The sequence below is a fragment of the Zingiber officinale genome, chromosome 3A (assembly GCF_018446385.1).
Source record: "Zingiber officinale cultivar Zhangliang chromosome 3A, Zo_v1.1, whole genome shotgun sequence".
NCBI classification, from domain to species: domain Eukaryota; kingdom Viridiplantae; phylum Streptophyta; class Magnoliopsida; order Zingiberales; family Zingiberaceae; genus Zingiber; species Zingiber officinale.
This window is the reverse complement of record NC_055990.1, coordinates 152,599,541-152,612,303: the sequence shown is the minus strand read 5'-3', so window position 1 is coordinate 152,612,303 and position 12,763 is coordinate 152,599,541. Positions and strand designations below refer to the sequence as shown.

At 34.8% G+C, this 12,763-nt stretch overlaps 1 protein-coding gene across 1 annotated transcript; it reads left to right on the top strand.

Annotated features, from left to right (window-relative positions):
- Positions 1-6,786: 6,786 nt before the first annotated feature.
- Positions 6,787-8,803, top strand: LOC122052858 (ribonuclease 3-like protein 2). Its single transcript, XM_042614590.1, has 4 exons — positions 6,787-7,272; positions 7,347-7,514; positions 7,591-7,943; positions 8,359-8,803. Exons 1-4 carry the CDS (start codon positions 6,907-6,909, stop codon positions 8,600-8,602), a joined length of 1,131 nt encoding a protein of 376 aa, XP_042470524.1. The 5' UTR covers positions 6,787-6,906; the 3' UTR covers positions 8,603-8,803.
- Positions 8,804-12,763: the final 3,960 nt, after the last annotated feature.

The following is a 12,763-nucleotide window of genomic DNA, read 5'->3' as shown; positions in this document are numbered from 1 at the left end:
GATATTAAGCGTGGGTATCAAAGCATCAGTAACATATATGATGGATATGGTTGTAGTGAAAAAAGACTTCGGTATAATACTCTCACCCCATTGATGCAAGAGGTTCAACAACTTGGAGCCGAAAGTGATGAGATTTGTTCTGTTCTGGTGGAAATCATGAAAGACACTAAGGAAAAACTTATTATTGCTATGGAGAACGGACAATCAAGGGTTGGACAATTTGAAGAAGCATCTACATCTGAGGCAAAAGTGATACACTCTCCATTGAAAGTAAAAAACCAAAGGTCGTCCACCCACAAAGAGGAAGCAATCTAAGGTTGAACAAATTATGAATAAATCAATTGCAAAGGGCCGAAAGAAGGTATGTGATGCATATAATAGATACTTAAAGTAATTGTGTGTTATTGTTTTGTACCTCGCTCTTTTTATTGTTTTAGCTAATTTAAAGTTTATTTATAATCTATCTTGCAGCTATGAGTACAACTTTTCTTTTGGTACTGTTTTTTGGTTCAAGATGGAATGAAAATTCAGGTTAGTTAATGAAAATGCTTTATATCATTGGGTTTGTTTTCTATTTCCACGCAAGTAGAATTTTATAAGGCTTGGTGCAGGGAGAATTGAATAAGGCAGTTTTCAATGCAAGGAAGAACATGAAATTTTGTTAAGTGCTGGTTTGGAAGAACATGGATTCTGCTTCTAAAGTTGCCTGTTTCTTTTTGATATTTGAATTTATCCTATGTTAGCTGGGAGTTTTATATGTTTGTGAAGCAAGAAACTAATTGTTGAAGTACTGTTGATTTTGTATCCAATTTATCAAACTGGGTTTGATTAATATGTGTTGTCTGTAAACTGTGACACTAAAGGTTTTGATTTTGTAAACTGTGACCAAGTACTGTTGATTTTGTAAATTGTTACGAAGAGAACTGCAAATGCAAAGCATTTTGGAGGATATCTTTGTAGCAGGTACATGTGTAAAGTTCACTTATTGCTAGTATTGTCCATCAATGATTTAGAACAATCCAGTACAAAATTACTGCTTTATCACATCAAAAAAATGTGGGAATTAATGTAGTCTTAGGATATTTTAGTTCTATTGTAATTTTAGTGCTCTATTGTGTATTAAATATAAAATCTTTATTCCCTCATTCAGGTGGTACCTTTGCTCTTTATTCTCTGCTCATTCTTGTTCTTGTTGGCACTTGTATGGTGATCGGTGATGGGATTCTCACTCCGGTCATCTCAGGTGACACTCCTCTATCATATTTGTAGTGTTAGAATATTTCTCTCTAGCCATTTTTGGTCTGTTGGAGTTGTGACTGATCCTGATTGTTGGGGGGTAATGTTAGTGGTGTAGTTGTCTGTCTTATTTGTTGAAGTGTTTAGATAGTTCATTTTATCTATTTATTCTTTGCAATGGTTTTCTGCATCTTCCTTTTATGACTACATGGTTGATATTTTTTGCAGTTCTTTCTGCGTCAGGTGGCATAAAGGTTAACCATCCAAAGATGAGCGATGGTAATTCTGCAACCTTGAGTTTTTATTAGAGTATTTTGTAATAGTTATAGTTAGGCTACATCCGTTGAGTTTCTTTTTTTCTAATGTCATAACAGAGACCATGTTCATGATGCTTTCTACAAATCCATTCCAGGTTTCTTGGCCTTCAACCTTCCATTTGCTTTCCTCCTTTTTCAAGTGTTTGTTGTGACATTTAGTTTTTCTAGATGGAATACTCTGGCCTATTTTGCCTTTTAAGGCGTTTCCCTACTGAATCGAAGGGGCGACAGAAAAAGCTTCTTGAGGTTTGTTCTCCTCTCAAACACTGAAATGATATCAAACCTGTATCTTCAGTCTATTTTCTGATATCAAGAACATCCTGCAGTAACATAGTTTTAACTGGTTTTAATATGATTCTTTTCTAGAGAGTTAAGATATCAAATTTTGATGCATCGATGCAGGTTGGATTTGTTACTGCAATATGTTGAACCTGTTTTCTCATAAGGTGCCTTGCGGTGAGTGTTGGTGGAAAGTGGAGATGGAGGACAGGTGGCCTAACAAAATATCTAATCTTGTTCATATCCATGCATGATGATGGCTGTGGAAGTTTTGTTCTGTTTTGTTTGTTTCACAGGATCTTCTTTGTTTTTTTGTTTGGGAAATCTGGCATGGCTATTTGTGAATTGTTCATAGATTTTATTGTTTAATTTTTTAAATTTTATATTAGTTAATTTTAACTGAATCTGTATATATATATATATTTTAGAACTATTAATAATGGCCAATTACCTATGAGATAATTGGACTCAAAACTAACAAAAAGGAGGCCTCAAGATTTGAGAATGTAAAAATAGTTCAGCTTCGAGAAATGTCAATGCCTGGAGATTTGAGAATGCAAAAAAGTCGGGGAGGTGTTTGTCGGAATTTTTCGACGTCGCCGACGGTTGCTTGTTGAAGTGTTGTTGGTTGGTTTTCGTCACGATACGTATCGACGTTTTTTAGGATGGAGACTGGGACTGGCGTTTTGCATATGGACGAATAGTGTGGATAATGGGCTTCGCTTGCTGGTTCGCCATCTTGGCACTAGTGGTTCACTGTGGAAGGAAGAAGCTAGAATACAGAGTCCTTCCAACATTGCATATTAGAGTTTATGAATTGTTTGATTGGTGTTTGATCATAAGGTCCTAATCATTTTGGTGCCAAGTAGTTATGAGATGTGGACCAACTTTGATGTGGCCATGCTCCATGTACAAACAATGTATAGACCTCCAGTGTGACATATATTCTTTCATAGTTTTCGGCTAATTGAAGATATTTTTTACCATGAGTTAGCGTTCTATTCATTGATGAATCTTAGGCATCTCATTTATCCATAATTTTTCATAATCGAAATACAAGGTCATACTTTGATAAACTAAACAAATATCTACAAGTTGATGCAATTTATCATCCAATTGAAGATTAAACTACACATATAATTCAACTGAATTTAAAGCTCGGGCACCTGTTGTTGTGTCCACACTGCAAGCTATATGCGGATTAACAAACTGAATTAACAAAATAAATTCAATAATAATATTTAATCAATAATAAAAGGGGAATGATAATTTCAACACTAATATTATGTCTCTAAATCCAAACGTACAACGGTTACATTACAACATCAACATAATTTAAAACAACATATCTAAATAAACTTAACACCAAAATCAGAATTATGGCTAAGAGAATCAAGTTCAAGCCCACTAATATCCAGATGAATTTCGGTACATTGATTATCGTTAGATTATGTCCATGAGAAGCAATGCATTCAATTTCACTTTTGTCAGCTGAACTATTATCAGTCGGCACCCACTGTTGTCATCCATGTTGCACACATCTGTAATACTGTCTCCCAGGATTCTTAGTTGATTTAGAAATACACACCAATGTATTTCGTCCGCAGTCTCTACATGTTACAGGTTGAAATCTCGTATTGTCGATGCTACTAAAACTTGATGATGCCATGAAAAAACCAGAAATCAGACCCTGAAAAATACAAATAACAGAGCCTTTGAAATAAATAGGAAAAGGGACAAGTAATGAAACAATTTGAGCAAAAATAAAACAAAAAATACTAGAGAAGAAAATACAAAACAAAGATAGACCAAAACAGATAACAGGGCCAGAAATTAGACAAAAAACATAGACATTAAAAAAACATGATAAATCCTACATTTACTAGGCAATTTGAATCAACACTCTTGTAATGCTGGGAGCTAAATTATATGAATCAACACTCTTGTAAGGAGCTGTGAGCTAAATTATATGAATTAACACACTTGTAACTAGGCAATTTGAATTATAAAGGAAAAAGTAGATATCAAGAAAGGGAAAAACAAAATCCTCAATTTAATCACTTAAAGAATTCCTTCCACCAAAAGCAACAGATCCAAAAGTATAGACAATATAGTAATTGTAAACAAGCATCCACCAAGAACCCAAATATATTGTTTCAGAATACAAACAAACAAGTAGGTCAAAGGAAAAAATTCCTCCACGACATAATGTAGGCAGCAAGATCAGTTCATAGAATGAGTGAATCTAGAATTGAGTTCCCAAAATGACTTTGTAAAAAGTTTCCAATGCTAGCAAAAAGTTAAATGTACTATCCAATGCCATCATCTTGCAAAATGTTTCCAATGCCATTAAAATTCAATATCTAGTATGTAATGAATTTTTCATGTCCATTCTTATATGATTTCACTCAACCCAAGATCCTACATGCCTACTTGCTCGAAGAGACAACTCAAAGATGGGGCATCATAAAACACAAACATAGGAAACTTTCATCGGCTAAACTGTAACCCAATAGCTCTCACCTGGTCTGTCCTCGTTGCTGCTTGGCTGTGAACGGAAGAGATGAGGGTTGCAATGCACAACTACAAGCCAAGATTCAGAAATTAGCAACACCCAAGCGAAGATTCAGAAATTAGCAGCACCCCTAATCTGATTAGGTTAGGCAAAAACTCACTCGTCTTTGTCAGAGCTGCTGCTTGGTCGCGGAGAGATGAGGAAGGAGGCAGCCTGCTGCTTGGTCACGGAGAGATGAGGAAGGAGGAGGCTGCTGCTTCTTCGTCGCGGAGAGATTCCGAGGGGAAGAGAGTTAGGGGCACGTCGTTGTGGAGAGAAGAGGAAGGAGGCTGCCTGCTGAGGGGAAGAGAGTTAGGGGCACGCCGTCGCGGAGAGAAGAGGAAGGAGGCTGCCTGCTGAGGGGAAGAGAGTTAGGGCACGCCGTCGTGGAGAGAAGAGGAAGGAGGCTGCCTGCTTAGGGGAAGAGAGTTAGGGCACGCCGTCGCGGAGAGAAGAGGAAGGAGGCAGCGAGAGATTCCAAGGGGAAGGGAGTTAGGGCACACCGAGGAGAAGAGTTTAACCGCGTATGAAGCGGAGAGAGAGGCCGAGGCCGAGGTGGGTCGCGGAGGACGTGGAGTTGGACACGTGAGCTGCCAACTGGGTTGCGGAGGGTGGGTCGCGGAGAGAAGTCGCGGCATAAATCATTCCCCATAGTAAAAAGACGCTGTGATGTTTTATTTTAAAAGTATTTTTTATTCTAACATTGTTACACTAACGGTCAAATAGTTATTACAACCTATTGAAATTATTTTATATTACGAAAGATTTAGAGTTTAGGAGTTAATTTAATTAAAGTGAATGGATACTACTCGGTAGTTATTATATAATCAAAATTACTTAGAAGGTACTAAATAATTATTATAGTACGGTAAGAATATAATTATTGAAGAAAAGATATATCCTTTTAACGGTTCAGTATCACCCTATAATAAAATAATAAATTATGAAAATATTTTACTTTAATATAATGTCTCTGGTGTAAAAGAGATTAAACATCTAATAAAATATTTTATATCTACTCATTATGGCAAAAAGGCGAAATGCTCGCTCTCAGCGCTCCATCGCACCTGACCCAAAGTCATCATGAGGAAGGTAAATCGCAGTATCCGAATGGACATGTGACAGCCAAGGTGTAATACAAGGATAGGGGATTTATTCCCCGGCTGCCCCAAGACTCGACCCTGAGACCTCATTGTGGCAAATATTGTCACATACCAACTCGGATGACCCGCGAAGTCAAGTAATTATTCGTTCCCTCGAATGGATCTAATGGTTAGCGTATGAGGTGTTGTCATAATGAGGTATGGAGTTAGAATCTCGGCAAAGTTGAGGCAAATACCTCCCTTATGTGCTAATCACTATTCCAAAGGTGAGTAGCCGCTTATGATTTTCTTCTATACATTATAATAATTAATTGTAGTTAGGATTGTATCGAGTCGAATTGAATCGAACTCTTAAATATTTGAATTTGACTCATTTATAATTGAGTCGAGCTCAAATTTTATTTAATAGATATATTTATATCTCACGAACATACGAACTTATTAGAGTTTTTATCGAGTCTAAATGAGTTTAATAAATATAAATTATAAATTTAAATATTCATTAAAAATTTAATTACATATTTTAAAAAAATATAATATTTTTATTAAAATTTATAATTTTATTCTAATTAATATATTTAATATATTTAGTTATATTTTTTTTATAAATAGAATATAAAATCTATCAATTCAATATTAAAATTATTTTTTTATTTAAAAATTAATTTATAAATTTATTAACGAATATGGTCACGAATAAATGAGTGGAATATTGTTAAAATTGAATTGGATTTATTTATCTTAATAAATCTTATTAAAAAATCCAAATAAATTTTTATTTAATCGAATTTTCGAATAATAGATAAGTTGCTTGATGTATTTACGCTCCTAATTATAACTTCAGAATAACTTTGAAAATTACTGTAATAACATAATTTGAAAATAAGAAATAAGCTGCTACCGAATAGCCTTTATGGTAGCAGCCGCTGTAATAAATGAGAATAAAATATATTATGAGATATTTTTTAAAAAAAATGTTTATATGATTTTTTAAAGTTGAAATGTACTTTTGTTTTTTTCCCCAATTTAATTTGGCAAAAAAATACTTAATTTATGAGGTTGATGCGACGCGATGGCCAATGTGGATTTTGCTTAGCAGCCAAGGCAAAACCAGTGGCCTTTCCGTTGTCCACCCGACCTTGTTTTTCTCCATGCACACTGCACACTGCACACTGCACACTGAACCTTCGAAGCTTGACTAGGAGAGACTCAGATTTAATAATAATAATAATAATAATAATAAATTGCTAATGCTGTCAAATAGAGTCCTCCCACGCAACCTTCTACGTCCCCACTCAACACGGGACAGTGGACCTTCTTCAAAGCTTCACACCTCTATGAATAGGAAGAACTAGCGAGGGAGGAAGGGAACCACCGCGCGCATCCTGATCCAGACAGTTTAATCCAGACCACCTCCATGGAGCCATCGTCGTCCAGGCACCGGAAGGTGGCGATCGCGCTCGATATCGGCCTGCGTCGTACAGTGGCGGAGATCGAGAGCATCCTGGGCTACACCTTTCGCAACAAATCGCTCCTGGTGGAGGCGATTACCCATGGTTCCTACGCCGGCCATCCATCCTACCAGCGCCTCGAGTTCGTCGGCGACGCTGTCCTTGGCCTTGCGGTTTCTCACTACCTGTACGAAAGGTACCCAGACATCGGCTCCGGCGACCTAACCGCCCTCCGCCGCGCCAACGTTTCCAATGAGAAGCTCTCCCGCGTGGCCGTCCGCTTCGGTCTCTACCGTTTCCTCCGCCGCAACTCCCCTGGCCTTGATCAAGCGGTACCCCAAATCTAAGTATCATAACTTTTCTCCCCAATTGATGCGATGGAAACTTATCTGAACCTTTCAATCAGGTGAGTGAGTTCACGGATATAGTGACGATGGAGGAGGAAGAAGACGACGGAAGGATTTCCTTCGGCGGTAGCATCCTAAAAGCCCGCGCCGTATTGGCTGACATGGTAGAGTCCATCGCAGCAGCGGTCTACTGGGACTGTGATTCCAACCTCAAAGTAGTGTGGAAGGTAAGCTCGATTTAGCTGATCTGATTCCCTCCTCCCCTTTTGTATTGCTCTTGACACAATCAGGAATTGGGCATAGATTTTCAGTAAGATTCTGACACCAATCATCACGTTGGAGACCATGAAAGAGCAGCCTGTGGCAGCTCTCAACATGCTCTGTCAGAAGCGGGGCAAAGCTTTGGAGTTTCGCAGCTCAAGTTTCGGTTCTTCGTGCACGGTGAGTGCTTTTGTCGATGGCAAAGCTATGGGCACTGGAACTGCAAGGCAAATGGAAATCGCAAAGCTAAACGCGGCTCGAGATGCGCTGCCAAAGCTTTCTGGTGTGGAGTCTGTTAGTTTCGACGATGATGATGTAGATGCTGGTCAAAATCTCCACAAGCAGAGATTATACACTTACTGTGGCAAAAAGCGATGGATGAAACCATTATACAAGTAATTTTTGTCTTCCTTTTTAAATTCTTATTCAAATTTGCAGATTAGTAACAAGTAAAAAAAATTTAGTACATTTGTTCATGAGAATGTTTACTCAGAATCTATATTTGATAAGAATTTTAATTCATGGTTTATTATTTTTTTTTCAAAATAATTACTCTCTTATTTATATATTCTTAACAATATTTTTTTATTAATCTTTTCTTTGTTTTTTTTTAAACATTGTCTATCTTCTTAATTAGCTAGCTTCTTTTTATTAGAAGTTCGGACTCTTGAATTTTGATAGAAATTATAAACTCAGAATTGATTATGCATCTAAAATATATCAGACACATAGAATCTCAATTCTAAAATTTTCATTTATTCTCATTGTTGTTTTCAACTTAAAGATTCCTTGAACCTATTTATTTTGCAGAATTGATAAGGAAGAAGGTCCTGCGCACAATAAAAAATTCATATGCTCAGTTACAGTTGGATCGGAGCATTCCAAGATCACTCGTTGCGGTGACCCAGAGCCAAAAGTGAGATATGCAGAAAATTCCGCAGCACGTCATATGTTATCCAACTTGCAACCGGATGAGGAAAGACAACCCCCTAGGATAGTATCTGCACTGCAGCTCGCACTTGAATTGTCTAAGGTGTTCTTTGACAGTGAGTAAGGACATCAATTATGTTTGAGTAAAAAAATAAGAACGATTATGCAATTTCTCTTGGATCTTTGTGAAAAGCAATCATGGAATGATGCAACTGACTTGTTAAGCTGGTACTTATATGAATAGATTTTAAGGTCAATTTGTAATGGACTTAAAATGTCTAGTCGGGTGTGTGATCTTTTCAATGCAAAGGATTTTTATGATTTACTTGTTTGTATTTAGTTGGGAGATAGATGATACTGAACCTCATAAGGTGAGTAATTATCACCTTTTGCTTGACTTATTAAGTTGAATGTTGCTTGAAAAGTTTCCGGTCCTAAAGTCCGGATAGACTGTAATATGTGGCTCTGCCCTTGTCTGCTGAACAGATAGGTAAATAGGAACGGAGGAGATTATTCAAATTACGATGACCTTTTTGGAAATCACAAACAAGTGGATGTTCAAGTGGGATCAAAAACAAGTATTGACTAGGTAGCAATCATTTACCTTCTCTTACAATGTAGAATTAAAGGGAATGATCACCTTACGCTCTTGTTTTATACACGTAGCATCACATTAGCCCATGGAGCATTTTAGTTTTCTAATCAGCATAGGACTAAAGGGATTGATTACCTTATTAACTTCCAACTTATACAAGAAACTGAGAAAGTGGATGGATAACTAGTTCCTAGAATTTTTGCCTATGGATAAACCTCAAAGGGAACTTTTCTCTCAAAAAAAGCTATTTCATGAATTCAATGAATATCATAATGAGATTTGTAAAAGCCTATAAAGGAGCTCTTGCTCCATTTAATCATTCAATGAATATCATATATTTTTTTCTTCAAAAGTTTTCCTCTTTTATCGCCGAGGCACAAACTCTGGGAATCAGCAATTGAGACTAGATGAATCTATCTAGGTGTTGAGTTAATTTGATAACCTCACTTCCTCACACCATTGTGTTTCTAAATTGCTCAACAACATCCATTTTCCTCACCCAGTTACATCTTCATCCTCTTCCTTATTCGCCGCCTATTGTCCTCCTAACGTTCTTCTTCATTCATTTTCAACCTTACCCAACCACTTAATCTATTCGTCGGTGTAAAATGCAAATTAAAGATACTTTTGGATCATGTGGAATTTAAATGCAAGAATAAAAATTTGCGATCCAGTGCAACGGATCAGGGTGAGTGCAAATTCAAATCATAAAAATTGCAAGAACAAGAAATTGGAATCTAGTGCAATATATAGATTGGGATCAATAGCAAGGCACATTGCAATAATGTGGGAGAGAAGAAAAACAAACCGAATATAAATGCCATTAGATCCCAATTTTGTTACAACTTCAATAATAGACAAGTACGCATTAACCCCACATAATTATGGCCTCTGGAATGTATTTCGTTCAACTTTGCTAACTAATTTATGTAGCATTTAACCAACTGTGCTCTATTTTATTATAAACTTATTTTATAAGCAAATTGTACATACAATTTATCATCTTATATTGGTTATGAAATGAGGAAACACGGTAACTTTCTTAACAAAATAAGTAAATGTCTTATAACATGCTTCAATATTTGTCATCAGTATCAAAGTTACATTGCTTAATTATATTAAAATAAATTAATCGATTTGAAAGCTGAATATCTAAATTATATATATATATAAAATCTTGTCAAAATAAATTGCTAAATACCAAAAGAACTAGAGATGCACGTGCCTATTATGGTACATCATGCTAATAGCCAAGCATGAGAAAATTTCAACAAACATCATCTAAGTTTGTGCTCCAACAAATGATGTTAGAATATATTTATATATAAATAAATTTAATTCTTTTAATTTCACATTTAGTTTGACGAGTGATAATCACATTATATATTATCCAAAGCACTTTAAGAAAATGATTCTTAATTAGGACCCTAAATAAAGCAGGTGTTGATGAATAAATTTTGTGTCAAACTTCATTTATTAACCTTCATGAATAATATTTATAAATAATTTTATAGATTTTTTATATTTATTTTTCAAATTTAGTGTTGTTAATGTTAAAAATAGAATAATAATATAAATTTAATATAAATTATAAAAATAATTAAGCCCGATTAAAAATTTAAATAATATTTATTAATAAATTCCAATTCGTTTTTAAATAAATAATAAACAAATAAATTTAAATACTCAAATTTAATTGGGTAAAAATTAAAAGAACATTCAAATTATATAAATAGTAAAAAGACGATGTGATATTTTATTTTAAGAGTATTTTTTATTCTAACATTGTTACAGTGACGATCAAATAGTTAGTACAACCTATTGAAATTATTTTATATTACGAAAGACTTAGAGTTTAAGATCTAATTTAATTAAAGTGAATGGATACTTATCCGGTAGTTATTAAATAATCAAAATTACTTAGAAGTTATTAAATAATTATTATAACACGGTAAGAATATACTTATTGAAGAAAAGATGAGACCCCTTATTTTAACTGTCCATTTTGACCCCAAAATAAAATAATAAATTATGAAAATATTTTATCTTAATATAATATCTCTGGTACAGAATAAGACATCCAATAAAATATTTTATACCTACCCGAAACATAATTAATCAATTCCTCAATCACCAGGTTGATGCTGACTGTGCCAAATCCGTGAAGAATTACCAGAATAAATTATTAAGCATTACAAATGGTAATAGAATAAAAATAACTACTATATGTTATAATTATTAATTGTAGTTAGGGGTGTATCAAGCCAGCTAAATTGGACTCTCGAAGGTTTGAATTTAGTTTATTTATAATTAAATCGAGTTAGGGTTTTATTTAATAAATATATTAATGACTCACAAATTTATTTAAATTTTTATCGAGTTTAAACAGATTTAATAAATATAAATTATAAATTTAAATATTTATTAAAAATTAAATTATATATTTAGAGAAAATTATAATTTTTTTATTAAAATTTATAATTTTATTATAATAAATAATATTTGTTAAAATATAAGTAAAATATAAAATATATAAATTTAATATTAAAATTATTAATTTTTTTATTTAAAAGTAAATTCATAAACTTATTAACTAATATATTCATGAGTTAACGACTCTGAGTAGTATAAAATTTAAACTTTATTTATTATTATTAAATGAACTCAAAAAGAATTTTTAATGAGCTTTATTAAACGAACTAAAAGAAATTTTAATCGAATTATATTGAGTTTTGAATAACTTGACTTAATTTATTTACCCCCTAATTACAGCTCTCAGAACAACTTTAAAAATTACTATAATAGAATAATTTAAAAATAAGAAATAAGCTGCTACCGAATAGCTGTTATGGTAGCAGCCGCTGTAATAAATGGGAATAAATATATTATGAGATTTTTTTTTTAAAAAAAAAAACAAGATGCTTATATGATTTTTTAAAGTTGAAATGTACTTTTGTTTTTTTTTTCCAATTTAATTTGGCAAAAAAATACTTAATTTATGATGTTGATGCGACGCGATGGCCAATGTGGATTTTGCTTCGCAGGCAAGGCAAAACCAGTGGCCTTTCCGTTGCCCAACTGAATTCCGCTCCGGTGGGTCAGCTCCACCCGACCTTCTTTTTCTCACTGCACACTGCACACTGCACACTGCACACTGAACCTTCAAAGCTTTCACCTCTGTGACTAGGAGAGACTCAGATTTAAAATAATAATAATAATAATAATAATAATAATAAATTGTTAATGCGATGCGATGCCTTTCTTTTGTCAAATTGAGTCCGCTCCAAGCAACCTTTATTCTCCGTCCCCACTCAACACTGGACGGTGAAACTTCTTCAAAGCTTCATACCTCGATGAATAGGAAGAACTAGCGAGAGAGGAAGGGAACCACCGCATCCAGACAGCGACCACCTCAATGAAGCCATCGTCGTCCAGACACGGGAAGGTGTCGACCGAATTCGATATCGAGCTGACGGAGATCGAGAACATCCTGGACTACACCTTTCGCAACAAATCGCTCCTGGTGGAGGCGATTACCCATGGTTCTACGCCGGCCATCCATCCTACCAGCGTCTCGAGTTCGTCGGCGACGCTGTCCTCGGCCTTGCGGTATCTCACTATCTGTACGAAAGGTACCCAGACATCGGCTCCGGCGACCTAACCACCCTCCGCTGCGCCAACGTTTCCAAT

Excerpts from the sequence above, each read along its gene's own strand:
- LOC122052858 (XM_042614590.1), top strand. The coding sequence starts at position 6,907 with ATGGAGCCATCGTCGTCCAGGCACCGGAAGGTGGCGATCGCGCTCGAT. Across the intron at positions 7,515-7,590 it reads ACCTCAAAGTAGTGTGGAAG|ATTTTCAGTAAGATTCTGAC; the intron begins GTAAGCTCGATT and ends AATTGGGCATAG. Across the intron at positions 7,944-8,358 it reads TGGATGAAACCATTATACAA|AATTGATAAGGAAGAAGGTC; the intron begins GTAATTTTTGTC and ends TTTATTTTGCAG.